This window comes from Lissotriton vulgaris, chromosome 8 (assembly GCF_964263255.1).
Source record: "Lissotriton vulgaris chromosome 8, aLisVul1.2, whole genome shotgun sequence".
NCBI lineage: Eukaryota > Metazoa > Chordata > Amphibia > Caudata > Salamandridae > Lissotriton > Lissotriton vulgaris.
The window spans coordinates 227,437,463-227,460,475 of record NC_141696.1 but is presented as its reverse complement, the minus strand read 5'-3'; the positions used below and the strand labels follow the sequence as shown (position 1 = coordinate 227,460,475).

Sequence of the window (23,013 nt, the reverse complement as noted above, 5' to 3'; positions counted from 1 at the left end):
GAACACCCTACCTACCCACCTACGTCAGACTGAAGACCCACTTCCGAAACCGTGTCCCACAGAGAGTGGGTGTAACGGCCCAAAAGGCAGGCGGTGTTGACAGACCGCAACCCCAAACTCAGGGAGGAGAACAGTTTCTTCCCAAACTGATCTACCTTTTGGATTCCTGATCCGGAGGAGCGGTCGGGAATGCGGTCTGGGATGTAGAGGCCTGGATCACCAGGCTCTCTGGGTGGGGTGAACGGATAGGAAGCTGGGGTCGTCCGGAGCCGGCGTCGGGCCACGTTCCGATCTACGGGAAGGCCCGTAGAGGGCTTTGACCAGGTGCCCACCAGAACGTCAGTGAGGGCTTTGTTACACAGCAGGAGAGGCTCCGAGGAGCTTGCCTGCGGTTTGAGCACCTCAGTGAGGAGGTTAGTCTTCACAGCCGCACCAGGGAGCTCAAGAGCCAAGGCCTTGGCTGCCCTAGTCAACACCATGCTGTAAGCAGCCCCCTCCTCCGTAGCCACAGTAGGAGGGGAGACAAATCCAGTGTCTGGCGAAGTATCCAGACCACTGGCCTCCCCCAGCTCGTCCGCCCAGTCCTGCGGGCCGACTGCCAGAGCTCGAGTCGCTTACGGGACCGCTCCTGCCTAGCCTTCGAGGTCAAGGCCCGCCAGTCGGGGCACGACTTGTCATCATGGTCGGCCCGAGGCAATAAAGGCACCGACGGTGTGGGTCGGTCACCTACATCAAGTGGTGACAATCGTCACAAGGTTTAAACCCGGGCATCCCTACCGGCACTGCGAGTCGAGGATCGACTCGAGAAGTGATCAAAATAGATCAAAAACTTAGTCAAAAAATGACTAAGAGTACTGCTCTTCCAGGCGCGGAAAAAAGAAGAACCGACATCAGCGCGCGAGGGCGGCGTCCAAGTGCTCCGATTATGTCATCCCGGCGATCACGACGACGGACGCGGAGCCGCAGACGACGCCTACCGACGCGCAGGGGTACTGCTACGCAAAACTTTCCGGATCCAATCTGACGCCTGGGGATATTCTAAGGTAAGGTAAGGAATATAACACTAACCTCTTTCTTTCAGATATAATGGGCTTTGATGGAAATAAATGTTGCAAACCTTTAAAAAAATCTCATCACAAGCAGTGATTTAAATAATTAAGGCCGATACACCCCAAAAAAATTAAAATAGAAGCTAACAGAGCGGACTAATAGCCTTTAACAGTGCATGAATTAAGTCCTTGCTATACAAGGGACAAAACGTCAGACAACTTTGTCTTTAGTGGGTCAATCTGGCAAGTGCCCCACCATGCCACAAACCTGCCCCAACGACTGGCATACACCAATTTTATTAAGGAGTTGCGTCACCACAAAAATGACATCAGGAGGATGGTCAAATGAGGCCAACTGTTGCTGCTCAATCTCCAAGCATAGAGATTCAGATTGCGCAGGCCATGGTCCACCACCTTGTTGTGCTGCTGCAACAGTAGATTCTCCCAATGAGTCAGCTTGATCGGAGGACAGATGCTCATGCCCAAGAATTCCGGGCACCACGACTCCTGGCCCAATTTGGTGCCACTAGAATGACTTGGGCCTGGTCATTCATGATCTTCAGAACTCAGGGAAGGAGAGGCAGTGGAGGGGAGAAGAGGCAGAGGTGGGAAGGCACACAGTACTCCTGAACCCTTCTCTTGGAAGCCTGTGTCTCCGAGAGATGGACTCCTTGGGAACAAATTGATGTGGAGTTGAGCATCAGACAGACCACAGGTCGCTGATTTCCACCTTTACTAAGATGGCCTCCCCAACTTAGAATTGATGCATTAGTCAGCACTCTTAAATTTGTGCGGGTTAAGGAGAGAGGTCTGCCAAAGACTCATTCATGGTCCAGCAACTCTGCAGATTTCAGTGTCAATGCAACGAAAAAGGTGCTGTGCCCACTGCAGAGCTTGTATATGCCATCTGGATGCCAGCAATGCCAGGAGCATCAGAGTAATCTGCACTGAGATCCATGACAAAAGCTGAAATATCAAGATTGTAGACCAAACACCCTTGACTCTGCTTCCGGGGAAAAGAACATAACCATACCATATCCAGAATGGCTGCAAATAAGGGGACCGTCTGCAAAGCGATCAGGGGTGACTTTGGAACATTGATAGTGAACCCCAATAATGTTTTCTGGAGGTGGTTGACAACTGACTGAGATGAGCCTGCCTTCAAAGCAGTTAAAGTAGGGGGAGAGCAAGGTAGGGTGAGAGCCTGGGATCTCACTCCCCTTCCCCCAAAAGGTGTTTTTACTACGTTCATCACTTTTGTTCCGCCTATACAGTTCTTTTTTCAGTCTCTTTTCTTTTTTCCTGCATAAAATGTGCAGTCCTTTAAATACTATCCCTTGATCTTGAGTGGATTTAGTACTTTGTGCTTTCTGTTTCTTGTGGGCTGGTGAAATGCTTTTAGAAACAGTTTGTGGCATGAAATTGTGGAGTCATGGATTTTCTTCTGCTAAGAGGTGTTGTGATGTTTCTCAGAACTTGGTTCCGAAGTGTGTTTCGACTTGGTTCCACTTGATTCTAAAGGCTTTTACGGCTCCAATGTATGTTTCTTGGAACTCTACAGTGCCAATGTTTTTGTTGGTTTCGAGTGATGCCTTGGTGTCTAGGCTGGATCTGTGCCAATGTACTCTTCGGTGCCGTCAGTGTTTTGGAACTGACCCTTGTTGCCTGGCCACCCGATTAGAATCAAGAATATTCACATCCTTTCTCAGCTCCAAGGCTTGGCCATGGTGTTGATCTGAACTTGCAGGTTGGGGTGCACCATGGCGGAGTAGTGGTGGTGGTAAGTGTATTATCTTCTCTGCATGAGGGTAGTAGTACTCAAAGTACGTGGCGTAGTCTTTGTCTTCGGTCAAGAGGCTGTGGTCCGATTCGGCGACTTGGGCGGGAGCTTGTTCTTCAGTAAAAGATATCAGACCCGGTCTAGTGTGGCCTGGCTATGACTATCCAGACTCCCTGTCCGCGTGACTGTTGTGGCTAAACTCTGCCTTGGTTGCATGGTCCATAGTATGTGCGAGGCGTCCGAAAAGTATATAGTTTTTAACAATGTGCAGGCGGCACACTGTTCTTCCTTGTGCTCCAGAGAGAGGCATAAGTTACAAATGTGTGTGTCGGAATGTGCGTACTTGACTCAGCACAGAGTGTACCGCCTGAAGAGTTATTTCTACGTCGATATCACCAGGAGAAGATCATTCTCTGCGGTTGACTTTGTGGGGGAGGGGAGGGAAGGGTGGGGGAGGGGAGGGAAGGGTTGGGGGGGGGGAGGGAAGGGTTGGGGGGGGGGAGGGGGGCGGGGAGGGTTACCACCGTGCTCACCCTCCAATAATATTTTAAAGCTCCCAGGATCAGGCCCACCTGGGGGACGATTTAGAAACTAAGCGCAGAAGCCCGCGCGTAGTTTAATTTTTTGAATTTTCAGCAGGATGCACAGATCCAGTGTGATAGCCACCAAATTGTTTGTTTTGTAAAAGCTTTTTTTGGCCTGGTGGGATCCCCCTTCCCCCATGAGGCCTGGGGATTCAGGCTGTTTCCACCCTGCACCTTTTTCTTTTTCTTTCAACTGAGTCACAAGATGGCTGCCAAAACTTCCTGGATTGAAATGTTGGCAGCCAATCAGATCTCAAGGGGTCGTGGATCCTCCGCGTCCCTAGATATCCAACTGGATTTACACCAAATCACAAAAAGGTAATTCCCTGAACCAACATCTACCCTTCTACCACATTTGGTGTAATTCTGTTCAGCAGTTCGGGATGTAGCAGAGTCTAAAGTTCCTATGGGAATTAACATGGGGAAAAGGCGTTTGGGGACCCATCCTTTGACAGATCATCTTGAAACTTTAAAGACAGAAGTTGAATTGAGCATCAAACTATCCTCTGCATTACTGCAAATTTCACTACTAAATAGAATGCAGTAGTATATCCAGGCAGGGATGGTTAGGCAGAGTAGGGCCTGAGGTTTAGTTTTTCTTTGGAGTTTATCACATAGTTCTCCCATGGATCATCTTCCTCCTGGGGGCTAAAGGGCTGCAAAGGGGGTCCTGCAAGAAGTAGGGACTGCCCAGCTCTGTTTCAATGTCCTGCGGGTCAAGGTGGAGCATAGTGTAGGGGTCATGGTGGCGGAAGTATTGGAGGCCGTGGTGGGTATGGAACAGGGCTAGTAGCTTCAAGGATCGAATCCTTGATCCTACTCAAAGGCCAGTCAGTATTTATTTCAGGATCCAAATGAGTCCTGGAGGTCAGAAATTCAATCGTGCCTGGGTGGATGAAGACTGCATTCTGCTCTGCATCTAGGGTTTCTGATATCTTTCAAAGACGGACTCTCTGTGGTATAGTACTGCGGAGTCGAGAGGGCTTTGGCAACGGCCTCATTACTGGTTCAAGAGCATCAATTTTTGCTATGAGTGTGGCTTTTCAGAGGCTCAGAGTCACCCGTTTAGGTGGCGAATGAGGTTTTTCAAAGTCTCTGGATCAAGGGAGCACTGAAAAATGGGTCTGTGCCCTTGGATGGTTATTTCCATGGGTGTCAACCCAGCCTTTTGAGTCCAAAGTGTCCCAGATGAGCAGAACTCAAATGTTTGGGAAGGTTCTAGCTCAACTCGGAGCTTCATGTCCACCTTCTGTGGTAGTGGTACTGCCGAATTACTCTTCCTCAGCCAGACGTATTTTGAGCTCCCAAAAATGTCATATCTCCGATTAGGCCAGTCTTTGCATCCTGTGATGGGCCCACCTCATTTCCCTCCAGTACCTTAAGGTTTTAGTGCTGGGTAAGGCAAAGTAGGCTGACATGTGATCTTCATGGGCAGAACTGGAAGAGTCTATGTTTAATACCCTTACTCAATGGGCGTCAGCGTGGACTCTGGACTAGTGGAGATCGGTGGTTCAAGGCCGTGGTGCGATGAAGTATACAGAGTGGTGACAGTTTGATCCTAAGCCTCAGCGCCGCAGACAAATAGATCCTTTGTTGCAGTAGTGTTCTTTTTGTAGTGCTTGAAGGGTAAACTGCTGGAAACAAGAAGAAAGAACCGGGGTGCTAACATGACTATTCCAGAGCAGGGTTCCTAAACACAAAAGACTGATGGTGGAAGAATATCTGAAGTGGAACCAGTGTCCTGGTACATTGTGAGCCATGGGTAGAGTCACGACAGGCCTTGTGACTCAGGATTCTTCGAAGATAAACAAATTGCAAACATCCGGGCACAATACTAGATAGCAAGTGTATGCAAAGCATATGTAGCTGCAGCCCCACATGCTACGAGCACCCCCCACATGAGTTTACGTGAGCGGTTGTATTGGGTTTAGAAAACGTACAACCTTACCTGCGCTATATATAGGAACAGCAATATAGGAATGTAAGGGTACTTCCGCTGTACTTCTCCTAAGTGAAGACTCCAGATGTAACATCTGATATTTATATGGTATACTGTGCTGGATGTGAGCCCAACGTTGTAGGAAGCTGGCTATGTATATACTGTACCAAAGTGAAGTATAGTGTGCACAGATTCCAGTGGAACCCCAAAGGTAGGCAGAGGTAAAGTTAGATAGCAACTCACTCTCTATTTGTGGTAGTGTGGTCGAGCATTAAGGCAGTATCAGAGGACAGTGATGAGCATTTGTTGTACTCACTCAGTCAGCAATAAATTCCCAGACTCCATGACCAAACTTCAGACCAATTGTTTTTGTATAAAAATATTCTTTTAGTTATTTTATTTCCTAGAACCTAGCAAGCCTGGCACAGGTCAGTGTGGAGTACTTTGCAGTAAATATACAATTGAAATACACTATGAATTGAACTGGTATATGCACTTTGTTTTGACTTACAGTATTGTTGCAGAGAAATGCAATGCTTTGTAAATACAGTACATAGACTTGAAATTTTTCAAAGAAAAACAGTCAATGTTATCCTATGGAGGAAAAATAGTGTTATTGGTTTTGAGGTATTTGGTAGTGGGAGTTGAGGTTCTGGGGCTAGACTCAGGGGTCCCCCAGGGTCAAGGATGCACTCTTGTTACACCCTCAGTTGCACTAGGGCGGGCAGGTGCACAGTGCTGAGGCCCAATGTTATCCAATGGGTCTAGGGGGGCTTTGGTTGTTGGATGCTGACAAGCAGGCAACTTGGCTTTAGCTCAGGGCAAATTGGGCAACAAAGTAGCACCAAAGGTGTAACCTCAGTGGCACTAGTGCGGCCGGGTGCAGGGTGCTGTTTCGACATCAGGCCCCCTGTTTGCAATGGGGAACTTCCGGTTTGAAAAGGTACTGCAGACTTTTGGACAAAGGTCTTCTGGGTGCGACCATCACTTCGAGAGGTAAGTTGGGGGTTGGTTAGGCACCGTCTGTTTGGCCACCCAAGGCCATGGGGCGTCGGGTGAAGGGGCGCCTTTTGGGGTCTGATCTTAGCAGCTCCTGGTCGCGGTTGACGGGACCTTCTGGATTTAGGCTACAGGTGTCAGCTTGAGGCAGGGCAGGGGTCCCTGGATCTCGGGTTAGGATCGCCGGGGGAGGGGGGTGGGGTGTTATGGGGACCTCCTTGTGGTGTTTGCACACTCTAGTTCAGGCCGTGGTCGGCAGGTGCAGAGTGGAGTGGGGTGGATCTGTGATGTCCGGAAGGAACCAGAGGTTGCAGATGAACAAATCCGGTGTTCACGGGAGACACAGTATTTGAGGTTGAAGGCAGGCAGGTCCTCTGGGGTTTTCGAGGTTGCTGGCGGCGCGACACACCTGGATTTCGCAGGAGCAGGTTCGAGGTGGAGACAGGCAGGTAGGGCTGGGGCCAAGTCAGTGGGCGTCTTCCTCTTGTTAGATTCTGCACAATTGTTTGGTCCTTCTTTCTCTTGTAGTTTCTTCTTGTCTGAGTAAGCAAGGTTCAGGGTTGCCCCTAAATACTAGATTTAGGGGCTTTACAGGTAGGTAAAAAGGTTGGGACCAATGGGTCCCTTCGCTGGTGTGGGTTCACCCCCTATTATGCCACTCTCCAGTGGGAGGTGGGCATAAGCCTTTCCCTGGTTGGCTGAGTCCCCCCCATCTGCAAGATGGCGGGGACAGAGTTGTGCTTCAACTCACCCCCCCCACCTGAGGGGTGGAGTTGGCGGAGGTGGGCACACCTCTTCTTTACTTGTTTTTCCCACCAGTTCTCCCGCCCAAAGTGGGGGTCAGAACTAGTGGGGATCAGTTGCTGAAAGCAGCAAGTGGCCTGCGGAAGCTCACAAAGGCGGCAAGTCTTTGAAACTTTCCCTTTGTGAACCCTGCACATCTTGGGGGAGGAGGCTTGGCACCTCGTCCCAGGATGTGCATTGTTTCAGGCCCCAGAGAGCAGCAGGCTATCGACCGAGGGGTCTAGAAATATGTCTGGTGGTGGCAGCTGAAAGCAGCCACCCAGCCTGGACACTAGTGGTACGTTAGTTTTCAGGGGTAATCTCTAAGATGCCCTCTGTGTGCATTTTTCATTAAATCCCAAGCTGGCATCAGTGTGGGTTTAATGTGCTGAGAAGTTTGATACCAAACTTCTCAGTTTTCAGTGTAGCCATTACGGTGCTGTGGAGTTCGCGATGACAAACTCCCAGCACCATATACACTTAATGGCAGCACTGCACTTACAATGTCTGAGAATGGACTTAGACACTTAAGGGGTACAGGACTTGTTGTTGTGTTTGTACAGGGCTCATGCACCTGTACCCCACCTGTACCCTCACCACTGGAATAGTGCACCAAGCTAGAGGGGTGACTGATCTATGCCAGGGGAGTGGGTTGTAGGCATGGCATACAGGTATGTGTGCTATGTCAGCCTGCAAAGGCAGTGTGAGAGTGTTAGGGTACAGGACCTCCAAGGGTGGCACAATAAGTGCTGCAGTCCTTAGAGGCCTTCTGTGGTACCATTTACCAGGGGCCGACCTGTGGCCAGAGAGGCCAACTGGGTTTAGGCTTCAATGCAGTTTTAGGGAAAGAACATAGGCCCTGGGTACCTGATTAGCAGGAGCCCAGGGCACATTCAGTCAAAGCACATCAGCAATTCAGCAAAAAGTGGGGCAAACATGCAGAAAGAGGGCACTTTCTCGCAAACATTCCAACGAGTTCCACCGGTTATGTGTGTGACAATTAGAGAGGGGGATTGTTGCGAGCATGGTGATACCAAACTATTGCGTAAATCACTGTGTGGGCAATTGTCTAACAAGTACTGTTAAGTGTTTGTGTATGTTGTATGATAGCAAGTGCTTCTCTGAGCATAGCCAAACCCTACTATACAGCATATCTGTAATATGTACGTGATAGCAGGATCCAACAAACATTTTAATGACAAGTTAAACTACAAGCATATCATGACAATGTTCAGCCTACGTGATACGTTCTAAGGTGTTCAACTGGATGCTTTAGTGTCTAGTGGGAGTAATGGAGTGAAATATTTCATAAAATACTGTATAATAAATAAAATATTGATATTAAGTTGAGATGGCTATCATTCAGTCATTCTGTAGATTAAAAGGAAAACAAAATGAAGTTCACAACAATATCTAAAGGGAGCGTATTCTATCAAAGTGTAAGTTTTTTTTCTCTCGCAACTTTAAAAAGTAAACTTCACAATTCACGAACACAAACACTGTAAGACTCAGTGCCTTTCCTGTTAGAAATAAACGGGTCAGCAGATACTTACGTAGCTCCAAATGTAGTACAAACACGTAACTAATGTGTTGGAAGAAAGGATCACTATTTGCAAGCATCTTCATTTTGTTCTGCAGAACAACATGAACTAGGACACAGAGAAGTTTGTATGAAAAAGAGAATGCAATAAGATGGAGCCACCAGATGCTTAGCAATCAGCCATTTGAATTATTTTGCAAGGGAAATACAATAATAAAATAGCATACTGGAATATTGTTAGAGCGCTTTTTAGGTCTTGCCTGAGCTTGAGCATGCGCTGCTCTGCGAGACATTTAGTTAGTGGCTTTTCAAAGTGCTACCACAAGCTTTGGCTGGCCTAACGCTTGTGGTCACGTGCGCGCAGTAGTCAGCTTTCAGCGCCCGATCAGGCGCCATCTGGCTTTCCTCTCACTTGATTGCGTTCTCAACGCTCCTCTGATCCTTCCCAGTCATGTCTTATGTTAATTGCAACCATATGTTCAAACGCGTTGCTTTCTCTTTCGCTCGCGCACCACTTTTCAAGCCGGGCTTGTTTTTGTTGTTGTTTTTCTTGATTTTTTTGCAGGAATAGCACTATGGTTTCTAGCCTTTGGTGTCGCCGTAATTGACCCTCGTACCAGCCATCAATTGCCTCCAAATCTAGGAGCGGTTATATTCAGCTGCAAGGTCCGCTTCACCAGGTGACTTTTTTTGTTGTTGTTGCAATAGTAAGCTTCAGGTAAGAACCAGTGTTATGCGATGCATACGATCCGTATCCTTATTGGAGACGCATAACATCGCAGTTTGAAGCAATATGCGAACTGACATCTAGCCAATGTGTCAGATGATCGATCTCGCACATCCTTTACATAATCGGAATCGTGAAGCCTCAGAATTCCGAGACGGTGGTGTCTGTTCTTCATTCAGCCTTAAGATAAGACTTGTTTACTCCTACAACTTTAGTTTCCTTGGTATCTATGGACACTTAGCACAACGGAAGGTCAAGTGTTTCCATCATATCTTTTTGTTCTCTTTATATAGATAGGTGTGTGCTTTGCCACGTCAAATGGTACGAGCTGTCTATAGGGTTGTGGTTGCTGAAACTTCTGCGCAGAACATTGGTTTATATTGCTGTCCTTTCAATGGGGTATTGGTTGGATTGCTTTCAGACGGTTTGGTCTACTTCTATTGTAAGCCTTTGGGGCGTGGTCCTCTTGACAACAGTGGGAGCTCCATTGTCGTCATTGGCATTTTGTCTTCGAAATGGCTACCACTTAAGGCTGAAGTGTAGTGTTCTCATCAGTCATATCATGACAAAGCAGTTTCCAAATTGGGATTGTAACCATTTCGGGTTACCAGCTTTTTAATATCATGAATGCTCATAAGGCAAGAACTTTTCCCCTCCCCTCTTGATGTAGACTTTGCCTAACTTGTTTCGACTTCAGCATTGCTACCACTCTGGCCTGAAGCAGGTGTATGTATGGATTTCAGATCAATGTTTGAAGTGACCAGTTAAACTTTGTTGCAGGTTGCTTGGAGGTACGTTTGACAGTTTTAGACTGTGTTCTTTTTTTCTTTTAACACGGTCGGTATAAGACGTTGGTATTTCATTAGGCAATAGTCTCTCTAATGCAATAGAACTGCGCTACCTTAATTACAGCATCCGATCTCGCACATGGGTTAGTTATACTTACAAATCATCAATTGGTTTCTATTTGTTCCAGTAGGGACTCCCCTAGGGTCATGTGATGGAGCAGCTCGGCAAGTTGTGCATGCAAATACTTAAGTCACTGTGACCTAGATAATGTACATTGAGGCAGGGATAAGGCAAGTGTTACGGCATTTATGTCCAGGCTTTTTTAATGGGTATTGACTGAGTGTTTGCTTGCTAGTGTGGCCTTCTAATTGGATTGTAAGGTGATGGTAGAAGTGCTTAGTGATATGGGCGGTAGTCTCAATAGCTGCGCTCTGTTTAAATGACTATATAACCAGTAACAGGCGTCATTCTATTTTGACAATTGTGTTGGAGGACTCGTGAGATTTTTAACAGAAGGGCTTTCTCCTGCTTGTGTACAGGTAAGCTTCTGACTCCTTAACATTGCATGCAGACCACAGGTATGTGATTCAGTCGTAGCGGGGTATAAATGTGCGGAAGTTCTACCATTCTTTTTGAACAAACCTCTTATAACAACCGTAGGTCAACATTTTGAAAATGTTGAAAGATTTTGTTTTCGTTGTGCTTTTTGAATGTCAGGTTAGTTATTTTTTCCCTGTGCATTTCTAATCTTTTCTCTCTACCTCTCTACACCCCTCTCTCTACCCACCTCTTTCCACCTCCCTCTCTCCATACACACCTCTCTCTCTCGCCAGTGGCGTCACTAGAGGGGTGCGGGGGGTGCGGACCGCACCGGGTGACACCCCTGACATGGGGTGACACCATCAATCAATCAGTTACGCTGTGTATGTAACACAGCTCAGTCTGCGGCCGGCAGGAGCTTAATGATGTAAATGAAAGCAATTCACTTTCCAACCATCACGTGAAAAACACCACAAGCAAGCACAAAAAAAAATCATCGCAGTGCAGAGATCGAAGTGCTAAACTGAATGGGCATATATAAGTCAATGGGAAACACTTCTCGGGTATAAAAACAGTTTTCTGGGAAGGGAAGAGGTTACTTGAAATGAGAGGGTTCGGTATTGCTAGTCACTGAATTCAGGCAGGCAATGGACTAAAATTGCCCAGAAAGCTCCCAAGATTGAAATTCCCACAGACAAAAACAGATGACAAATTCCAAGTAATACTGTAGTTAAAAGAAATCGCTTTCTGTAATATCGGCTGTGTTTCGCAGTGCCCCGGGGTGCAGGCGAAGGGGGAGGGATGGTGCAGGCATAGAGGGAGATGGTGCAGGCAGAGGGTGAGATGTTGCAGGCAGAGGGTGAGATGTTGCAGGCGGAGGGGAGATGGTGCAGGCGGAGGGGGAGGGATGGTACAGGCGGAGGGGGAGGGATGGTGCAGGCAGAGAGGGAGATGGTGCAGGCAGAGAGGGAGATGGTGCAGGCGGAGGGGAGATGGTGCAGGCAGAGGGGAGATGGTGCAGGCAGAGGGGAGATGGTGCAGGCAGAGAGTGAGATGTTGCAGGTGGAGGGGAGATGGTGCAGGCAGAGGGAGAGATTGTGCAGGCAGAGGGGGAGATGGTGCAGGCGGAGGGGAGATGGTGCAGGCAGAGGCGAGATGGTGCAGGCAGAGGCGAGATGGTGCAGGCAGAGGCGAGATGGTGCAGGCGGAGGGGAGATGGTGCAGGCAGAGGGAGAGATGGTACTGGCGGAGGGGAGATGGTGCAGGCGGAGGGGAGATGGTGCTGGCGGAGGGGAGATGGTGCTGGCGGAGGGGAGATGGTGCAGGCGGAGGGGGAGTGATGGTGCAGGCGGAGGGGGAGTGATGGTGCAGGCAGAGAGGGAGATGGTGCAGGCAGAGGGTGACATGGTGCAGGCGGAGGGGAGATGGTGCAGGCAGAGGCAGAGATGGTGCAGGCAGAGGGGAGATGGTGCAGGCAGAGGGAGAGATGGTGCAGGCGGAGGGAGAGATGGTGCAGGCGGAGGGAGAGATGGTGCAGGCGGAGGGTGAGATGTTGCAGGTGGAGGGAGAGATGGTGCAGGCAGAGGGGGAGATGGTGCAGGCAGAGGGAGAGATGGTGCAGGCAGAGGGAGAGATGGTGCAGGCGGAGGGGAGATGGTGCAGGCGGAGGGGAGATGGTGCAGGCGGAGGGGAGATGGTGCAGGCAGAGGGAGAGATGGTGCAGGGGGAGGGATGGTGCAGGCAGAGGGTGAGATGGTGCAGGCGGAGGGGAGATGGTGCAGGCAGAGGGAGAGATGGTGCAGGCAGAGGGAGAGATGGTGCAGGCAGAGGGAGAGATGGTGCAGACAGAGGGGACATGGTGCAGGCAGAGGGTGAGTTGGTCCATCCGGTAAGTTGTGAGGGGGTGACACCATGAGTTACCCGCACCGGGTGACACCACCCCTAGTGACGCCACTGTCTCTCGCTACCTCTAAGTGGCAGCTGGAGCATGATAGCACTGCTTGTCCTTTAAAAAAAATAAAACAAGCATTGGCATAGCCAATAGGTCTCGCCTTTGTGGCTTATAAGTGTTTAACAATGCAACAGTTAATGTTGTTGCACCAAGGATATTGTGCTGCATAACTAGATACTTATAAGGTCCCAAAAGCGAGACCTATTGGCTATGCCAATGCTTGTTATACATTGTTTTTGAAACAGTTACTCCCAACAGGTGGCGAGTAGTGATTCGATTTTGAGGAGAGACAGAATAGAAAACAAAACACAGGAAAGCAATGTGGGGTGGACACAAAGAAGAATAAGTAGCAGCTTGAAGAGCAAGCACAAATTAAAATGCAACACAAAAATAGGGGTGGTATGCTGGAAATATTTAATTACAGACACCAGCGTAGAAAATGGTTTTAGCTAATGTGGATAAGAGAAAGCCATAAGTGGTGTTGATGGGTCAGGATTCAGGAAGCAGTTGCCTTTGACCTTTGCAAATGGTCAGTTAGCGCCAAATACAATTCACTATAGTAATGCGCCCTATCAGTAGCATTAACATGACATTAACAGCAGCATGCTGCATAGCATCAAAAATGAATTGTTTGGAGGGAAAGGAAATATAGAAAGTAAAAAGTACAAAAGGATGAAAAGTCTGCTTCAAAGTGTAGGTATCTAAAAATGAATGCTGCTGCATCAGTAAACAAATTGAGTAAGCATTAAAGATAGCAATAGTGAAAGCCCTTAAAGTGATAATGTAATATGATATGAATACAAATAGGACAGTACAAAATCAGTTATTTTTCTGTGATTTACTTCACAGATAGTTTACTGCAAGAAAGACCTACTGTCATTTTTATTGGAGATTTTTCTGTGAGCTTGGTGAAGACAAAAACGGCTTTAAAGGCCACCTGCATCTATTAAAGCATTTCTGATAAATGTTATCAAATTACCCCTGCAGTGGAAATTAAGCTGTGGAAATAATTAACTCAACTATGGATGTATGGCAAATGCACTAAGCTAAGGCAACTTACGCTGGAAGCTCTATCGAAGTGCACTTGAAAAAGGATTTGGAAAAGATCAAGCTTTTTATCATGCCACTTTCCAAACTACGATCTCACTTCTGTAAGATGTGGAGATACATTTTTACATGACAACCGGATGAATGAAAGAAAATGTTCAGCATTTGGCAGATTTCTTTTTTTATAGTGAGGGGATTAGTAGTTTAGTGGCTACACTGCCGAACTGTGGGCCTAGCTCCCAAGCCCAGCTATAGAACCACATTAAACATTGTGCTATCCTCCGCAAATCACTTTATATTCCTATGGTTAAACTTGTAAAATTATCTGATACGTCACTTTACAATTCAAATGTGTAACGCTTCACCACTTGATTGACCCAACCTCTTCAGTCACCCCCATCAATGTACAGTGCTGCCTTGCTCCTCACGCTAATAAATATGTAGTCAAGTCAGACTATCAATCCTGGAAAGATAATTCTTAACTATCTTCATTAACCTGGTGGAATTTTATTTGTGACGAGCATAGAATTGCTACTGTTTCCTCCAATTCTATCCCTCAAGAAATTAAATCTGATCTTCTTTGGCTTCCCTTTTCATCATATTTCTCTACTCATACTCCTGTACACTGATTCTTTCTTTTCTTTTACAGAATTTTTGGACCTTTCATACCCTTCTGTTTCTCTTTTTTCTATATTTCCCCTCTCTTTCTTCTTCTTTCCTTCCTCTTATTTCCCTAATGTTATGCTTATATTAAACCATTATAATATCTTTTACATATGTGTTATATGCTGTATATATTATGACTTTTTCATTTTATTGTCCTTATTTGTTCTTGTATTTTTTGTTATTGAAAATCCAAATAAAAACTTCTTAAACAAAAAAAGTCAGACTATCAATGTTAGGTTTCAAGTTTGAACTCCCAGCTCAGAAAAAAAAAATGTACACCACAAAGGCGAAGCAACTGCCACCACCCTTAAAAGCTTGATTGGAGAGGTCAAGAAGCACATTAGGGTGAAAAAAGTATCTACATCTAATACAGGTTCCGTAATGTGGTGTAACAAAGTTGTCACAAGCCCTACCAGAAGCTATGAAAAGATCCTTTTTTGCCCTCCCAGCAGGATAGTAAAATGCAGCTACAGTTGGTAAGCAGTGGGGTCTTCGTACCAGTGGACCTCTTTACCAGTGCACCTGCTGCTCCATTGGTCCCGCTTATCCCGTTAATTCTCCAACGGAACTATCCCTTGCCAGGTTCTTAAAAACGTTTTTGAACATTTGGTTTAACAGACTTTTTAGACACAGACTATGAATTCCATAAACTCACCAACCCTTAGGGCTTTTCAGCAGGCGTGGGATGATTAATCTTCATTGGACAGCTAAAACAGTGGGCTTTTAATCAACTTTTAAAACATCCATGCAAAAGAACACATTGCTGTCAGATACTCATTTCCAACTAAAAAGGTCTTTGTGAACACATTAGATTGTAAAGCATGTACTTTCGAATGTGGATGATGACTCAATTTAAGGAGATTTTGGAAAGATATTCGCCCATTGTAAGCACAAATGCTTATCAAACAGAGTCCAAGCGAACAAACTTGCAGAACATATGACAGACAAAAATGTGCATGTCTGCACATTTCCACAAGGGCAATGTTTTCAGAGTACTTCTGTACTAGATCTTTGGAATTAGTTCTAGGTGTGCTATGGGAGTGTTGCAGTTGCCAATTTGCTTTGAATGTTATGAAAGAGACCATCCATCAGTTGACTGTTTTTAAGCTGGGTTTACCATTAGCACGGTTTTTAACACTGCATGTTCTCTTGCCGAAACGCCCAAGACCCAGCCAGTTCCTCTCATTTAGTCTGCAGGTAACAAGGTATTTGTAAAAATAAAATAAACTGCCAGTGTGGAGAAGGGGACCAGAAAATAAAATGGAAAACAAACACCACTGAAGCCCATGCTCTCCCACAAACCCAAATCAAACCTACCTGTCCCTGTCTGATAAGGTTATTCACAGATCAGACTGAGTCGAAACAGGTCAATCGAAGAAATCGTCTGAAGGTTGTCACTTGCAATTCAAACAGCAGAGATGCAGAATCAAATGCAATCAACTGAGAGTTGAAGAGAGTAAGGGTTACAGCATTCACTTTTATAAATGTGCAACAGCAATAAAACACCCATGTTTCTGAATAAACACTTGGCATGCTGTATGGCAGCTAGCATTTTACCTTGTTCCCCGGGTAAGTATGTGGAGAGTATTGGAAAACATGAGTTTTCCCCCCTCCCTATTAAGCATTTTAGTGAGACTCCATGTGGGAAAGAAGGCTCAGGTTCGTTGGGTTTCAGATGGGCAGCTTTGAGGGTGGTCCAAGAAGTCAGGCAGGCCTGTGCTTTAGCCCCTACTCTTTTTTTCTTTGAATATGAATGTGGTGATTAACCACTTTACTAAGGGTTCCAGCCCTCCTTTTCACCGATACCTTATTAATTGTTATGACTCCAAAAGGCCAACAACTGCTCCTGAACCATTTTTCTTCATTCTGTGCTGAGAGGGGCCTTGTGCCAAACAGTACCAAAATCAAAAGTATGTTTTTCTCTAGGGCCGGACATTTTCGTTGTGATAGACATATCCTGGTGGAAAACATGCCTATCGGTCGTGTGTACTCCTTCGACTTAGGCGTTCAGTTGACACCTAATCTGAGCTGGGCCCCCAGATTGAAAAGGCTGAATCAATGCTTACCCAACAGTCTGTAAATCTGGTGAAGGTCCATTGCAGAACTTCTTCCAGGCGAGCGGCTCCTGTTTTGGAGATTTATAATGTTAAAGTTATTGGGTCTGCATTGCATGGTGCTGAAGTATGGGAAATCTTCAAACCATAACAGGCTTGCTATGGCTAAGCATAGGTTTATGAGGGCTATACTTCACTTCCAATGAGTATGTCTCGTCCCCCTGTATCTAGAAGTTGCCCAGAGGAAAATATTGCACAACATTTTATGTCGAATGTTATTATGGTATCGTTTATGGACCCTATCAAGGTGTCAGCGATTGTCATCCACCTGGGTGTAATCAAAATACCCTGGCTCCATGTAATCAAAACTCTTACAGAGGTCGAGTCAACGTGATTATTGGCTTTTCACAGAATACTGTGCCAGTTATCTAAAGAAGCAGCATCTATGGACATAGCGACTAGTGGCACAGGCCTTTATCTTATTTATTTTAAACAGTTTGTGAGCGTTAAGACCTCCATTGATGAAATAGTACCCTCTTTTGAACACCAACTATACCTGCAGTTTAGATATCGTATCCTTCCAGTCATATCTTTTATTTTTAACTGGTCCATAGAAAATAAGGGTGGTGATAACCAAAACATTGGAACACCTATTGTTTTTTTGTCCCCAGTATAGTAGGTCGCGAACAAAGTGGATTGTTCCACTGTGTAAGAATCTTGGTACTAAAACACCAGGTTGCCTTTAGAATTTTAAGTACCATCACAGCTAGGCCCCATGTCTTTTGGGTGGCCAAATTTCTTATGGCAACTTGGATAAGGTGCTCCAAGTGCCTATTAGATGTGTAGAAGAGTCACCTCTTGAGCACCTATAACCGAGAGAAATACAGTGGAATGTTTGGTAAACTATGTGAGTTTAGCCCAATAATTGATTTATCTAGTTTTCTTAATTTTATGACAACAGCTGGAATATCCTTTTTATCCATTTAGTACTCTGTAAACTGGGTCTATGTTCTACTTTGTTGATATGTGTGATCAAAATAAAGTATTCTGATGAAGCATGCCACCTTCGGTGGGGGAGGGCTTGTGTGTCCGCTAAGGGATACATCCCCATTAGTGACCTGTAAAACACAGAGCCCATCCTGGTTTTCCTTTAAAAACTTTCACCTGGCAAAAATCTTTACCTTTATGCTGTTTTTTGCTTCAACAGATTGTTTTTGGAACAACACACCGTTTTGTGGTTTTATTATATATTGAAGAGGGATGTGTGCTGGACCGGATTATTCACTAAGCATGAACCCCCCCCCCCCCCCCCCCCTCCCCTCCCTGTTTGTTTTCTAAGTAGTTCAGTAAGAAAAAAACTACAGTTCTGCTTTGAAGGTCTGCTGCAATTAGAGGAGATGATGGCACATGAAGGCTAGAAGGAGATGCAGTGCTGTGTTCTGCCCTTGGACTTGATGTACAAAAACTGCAATTCTTTTATCCTTCTGGTAGCAGACAGTCTGGGGCGCAAGAAACATAGGCCCTAGTAATGTACGGGCCACACAGGAATGAAGTCTAACCGAAAGGTTGGGAAGTTTTTCCTTTTGTAAGGTGAGACAGGAAGCGCCAGTGTCATCTAGAGTTAATCCATTACTAGCCCTGTCAGCATAGAACAGAAACATTTCAGAGACCTTCATTTATAACATTTTTGTCAGTCAATATAGCAAATCTTGGGAATGACTCAGCAACAGGACTGGTAATTGCTGTTGAAGCCACATACTAAGGCCATGTGTCACAAAGGGGAACCATGCCCCCAAGGTAGGAATAAAAATGTGCAAGGATCGATCATCAGTCATCTGCCACTCAGAGGGGTGATATGTTTGCTTGAGAACAATACTCATGGAAGTGGATGTCTGGACAGACCGTGGGCAAGAATGGATAGCAGGAAGGAGAGAACTCATCTCTGATCTACCATCCATTTAAAAAATAAGAAAACATTGTCATTTATTACATTAATAAAATAATGTATTAAGCTTTGGCAGGAGCTCACATAGCTTTAATCAGAAATGGAGTAGGTGATGTAAAACACAGCGCTTTGTATTAGATATTCTTCTGTAATTGGCAGATTAAAAAAAAGATGGAAGCAGTTTTTAACAGAATGGGAGAACTTATCACAATGGGAGGAATTTTCCCACAGATGTAAATCCAGTTGTTGCGAGGTTCTCAACCCTAGCACAAAATCCATATACCTATGGTGATTCTGTGTGGTCTTTCTAAATTGAATCTCAGGTTTAACCAATACCCTCTGGTTGTAGAGCACATTATTAACTTAACTAAAAAGACTAAATTAACGTGTGGCAATATTTAAACATATCAGTAATCAAAAGGTCAATTTCTTTCATATCACATAATTCAGTAGATCAAATATATAAATCTATCAATTTCTTTCCTCTGCAAAAGGATGTGTGACAGGAGACGTTTCACTACCAGGATTTCTTTGCATTCTTAAGCATTTCATAATATAATAGATGCCAAAAGGGTAGTGAACAGCTGAAATATAAAATTTCTGATGTGATGTTTTAGTTGAGCTGAGTCAAGGAAGCCATAACGGCAAAGACAGTATTGCCCAGACATCAAAAATGTGTTTCTTTTCAGAAGAGCATCTCACTCCTTTGCTTCGGTTGCCTCAGCCCATTCGGGCTGGACTGTTCCCATGAGGCACAGGGTCAAGGCTGATTTGCATATGGCCATGTCTGAACTGGGGTGGTGTGGTGAGCAAAAAAACGATGGATTTAGGCCCAGATCTCTGTACTGGGGTGAATGTATGACCTTGTTCTGCATTCTGTCCAACTGTTGTTTTTGCATCGGTTGCCTCAGCCCATTAAAGCAGCAATCAGTGCTGTGTCACCTTTGGGCTGAGCCCTTCCTGTTAATATAAACAACTCTACACTGGAAATTCTTATGAGTCTGAACACAAGCAGGACTCATACAACATATTAGGGCAACATCGCTCTTAACCTGGATTGCCCTCAGTCTGCTCCCTATCTTTTCCCGGCACAGATGGATTCTATTTGTCAGCAATTTTGTTAAGTATTCGTGTCTTGCTGTACTTTGTTAAAAAAACAAAGCCAAAGTAAGAATATTTTATTTTTTCAAAGAAACACTTTAATGATGCACAATCAAAAACACATTTGAGCTTCGGAAAATGCTCTAACGCCGCCCCCCCCCCCCCCCAAAAAAAAAGTCTTATTGTGGTAAAATGCTATGAGACTTTTTAAGGCATAAAACGAATCCTAAGCAAGAATGTGACAACAGTATCACTATATAAATAAAATAAAGAGGTCTGAACAACAGAAAAAGTGTACAACTTCTTAGTCGATATTCTCATTCCAACTATAAATTTGACCTGGGATATGCCCACCTTTCTTGTTGAGACATGTCAATATCTGGTCTAACAAAGCAAACAATCATATCCTAATTCACACTTGGTTTTAGATATCATTTAGCTACAACACATTCTCTCCTCACATTCTGTTTTGTGGCTAGTGCTTCCAGAGATTAACACATTTTTATTATTCTCTATTTGCAAATCAACATTTTCTCATAAAGCACTATTTTGGGGCAAAAGCCTATTGAGTGCACACTTCTTTCGCCACGGATTCATATTTTGCCCTGCCCTCCTTTCCTCTACTAGGGTGCGCTCACAAACAAATCACATGCATTCAGCCATTCGCTAACACTTTCAAGTGCTTTCTTGTGCTTGATTCTATTAAATTACTCACATAATATCCATTTCTTCATTCCCCCATTGACAGAAGCAATTCAGTTTTCCACAAAATGTATCAGCACTTCAGGCCAATATACATAACTTGTCTTATAAGTTATCTAGTCCCTAAAGGTCCCAGGTCTACCACACTTACATCTTTTAAGCAAAGGCAGCAAATGCATTCTTCTTTAGGCAACAGGACCTAGGACAGACTGATGCAAATAATCCTAGCGACCTTGCCCCACTATCCTTCTTAAAACAGCACCCTTACCTTGCACGCACATGGTCTTTGCCCATTTGTCTACCGTTATCTAAAGGCAGTTACTGCAGCTTTTTAAAGAGACTGCTTACATAAAGAAGCCCACAGTGCCAATAATATCCATGATAACCAAGTATCCATGAGTACCAGCACTTGCAAGCTCCCACAAGCTCTAAATATCTAAATCTCACTAAAACCTAGGGCTACTTGATTATCGAGATCTAGCTTTCATATACCCTACCACAGCAACTGTGCTTGCACCGTAGCACAGAGCAAGTGCAAATATCAAGCGCAGAGCCTGTAGCAGTTGGAATACTATCCCTTAGACATATTGGGTCAAGAATATGGGGTGTTACAAGAGCAGCCACCTAAGCAACTTGTGGTGAAGCCTTGAGCTCTGGAATTATATTGTAGACAAACAAGCAAGATGAATGCCTTAGCATGGTATACAGTACATTCAGAAGCACTTCTCTCTGAATCCTCATGGAAGTCTCAGCACCTACTGAAAGGAGGGGCAGCATATTTATTGACCCCAGGTTCTACCTTCCACCAAAACCTTCCAAATCATGTAGGGCAGAAGGTAAATTGATCAGGGCAAGTAGAGCGGGGGACACTAACAGAAGAAAGGCGTGTGAATTTCCTGTTCATCTGGCAGGCTGTGTACACCTTCAACAGGCTACCCAGATTTTAAACCCTTGGCGGGTCTTAATTCTGCAACCACACGGACAAGATTAAGCCTTTAACAGGAAACCAGTGAATCTATCGAGGGTGGTGGTATATTGGAAAAATTAAATCACCTACTGTAAAAAACGTTTTATTGCTATGAAGACAGAAATAACACGCATTATCTTCACAGCCAGCTCCAACAGTAAGTAATACAGCAACAGGATAACACTTGTGTGACTATGTAAGAGTGGAAACAAGGGTGAAGCAAACCCAACAACCTCAGAACCACTGAAACTGATGCCCAAGTGCCAAGATGCTCACAGGATATGGTAAACGTATTTTGTCAAGGTAATGTGTAAGTGATTGGGGTAAGGCTGTCGAGGGAGATGTGAGGCTAGATTACAGAAACTGCCTAACAATGGCTATGACTATTCTACATAGATGTTAACCTACATGATTTGGATGCACTAGATAGGCAAAAGACTAACTGGTTCAGTTCAAATGCTGACAACTTCACTAAAGCATCAGCTGCCATTTAACTAAAATGAAAAAAACATTTACTGATGTCCGTCCTACATCCGTAGAATTTACTCATTGTTTCAAGTGGCTTAGACAGGAAACGAGTCCTTCACTAGGCAACCACAGAGAGCAGGTTCTACCTCAAGCAGCAGTGAGTGGTGCAATTAAGTGGGGCACAGACATGCGTTCTGATTCATTTGCACATGTTTTATATAACATATCTCTGATTTTGGGTGTGAGATCTTGAAAGAAAATACTGAGGTACCAAAATAAAGAGTGTATAAAGGAAGCTAGACTTTTCTACTTTTGGGTGGTTTGGTACACAAACCTTCTTGGATTAATCATGAATTGCTTATATCCAATTACCATATGAAGAGATTGCACACTGTATCCACAGTGGCATCATGCAGAAGGCAATGCTTATAGGTACTACCTGAGAAACTAAGGCAAGTTAAATACTGATTGAGGATCTAGTCCCAGGACTGACAATGCATTTTTAAGTACCTGAATTAGATGGTTTTAAATTTAGATTGTTATATGCAGATCTCCTACAAAGACGAGACCACAAATAAATATGCTACCAGGGTTTTTGTCACAATTCTAGTTTAAGACAAAGAATAAACCAGTATCTCACCAGACAAAGACTGAGATAGCAATGTTTGGAAGTGTAGTGGAGGAATGTGGAAGAAAAAGGAAACATTACGACGCAGAATAGCATCCCAAGCATGTATGCACTGCTGAATATTACATTTAAGCTAAAAAGCAAATGTATATATGGTAAATTAGAATGCGATTTTAGTATTGATGTGCAATATTAGCAGAACCACTTTTCACAAGAATAAACAAATATATATTCACACAATTAATTAATTATAATGTAAACTATTTGGAAAGTATCAAGTTACCAGAGACTATTTTATTAAACAAACAGTTGTTTTAAACCCGCAATTTACTGTATTTTTACTGACAAAACTCTGCTACAATTCAATCACAATTGTATTGTAATGCTAATTTACTTTCTGATTTCCTGTACTAGTGAACAAAATCATTTCAGAGCAAGTTTCAGAAACATACTACTGCTGCAGAAACCAAATTCTTATAACTAAGAATAAAAAAATGAACATATGAAATTAACTTACCAAGAAGAGAGATGGGTGCGCCTGGAGGTGTGGGATTATTAGGGGGCCTTGCTGGTGGAGTAGGCCCAAATGTATTTATTGATTCCACAGATTCATCATTAGTATCTCTAGAGCCAGCGATCGGTGCAACTGGGCTCACATGAGAGGATTCTTTTTTATCGTTCTCAGATACCACAGCTGAAGAAGCTAGAAAGAAAAATATATAGATACACAGTCTGCTTCTTTCAGATTCGCTCC

The 23,013-nt window shown here is 44.6% G+C and overlaps 1 protein-coding gene across 1 annotated transcript in view; it reads right to left on the bottom strand.

Annotated features, from left to right (window-relative positions):
• Positions 1-23,013, bottom strand: part of SCAF4 (SR-related CTD associated factor 4) — a 915,362-nt gene that overhangs the window by 157,698 nt on the left and 734,651 nt on the right. The window contains exon 22 of the mRNA XM_086934003.1: positions 22,777-22,962. Coding sequence (XP_086790129.1) covers positions 22,777-22,962 — 186 coding nt within the window. The remainder of the gene's footprint in view (positions 1-22,776; positions 22,963-23,013) is intronic.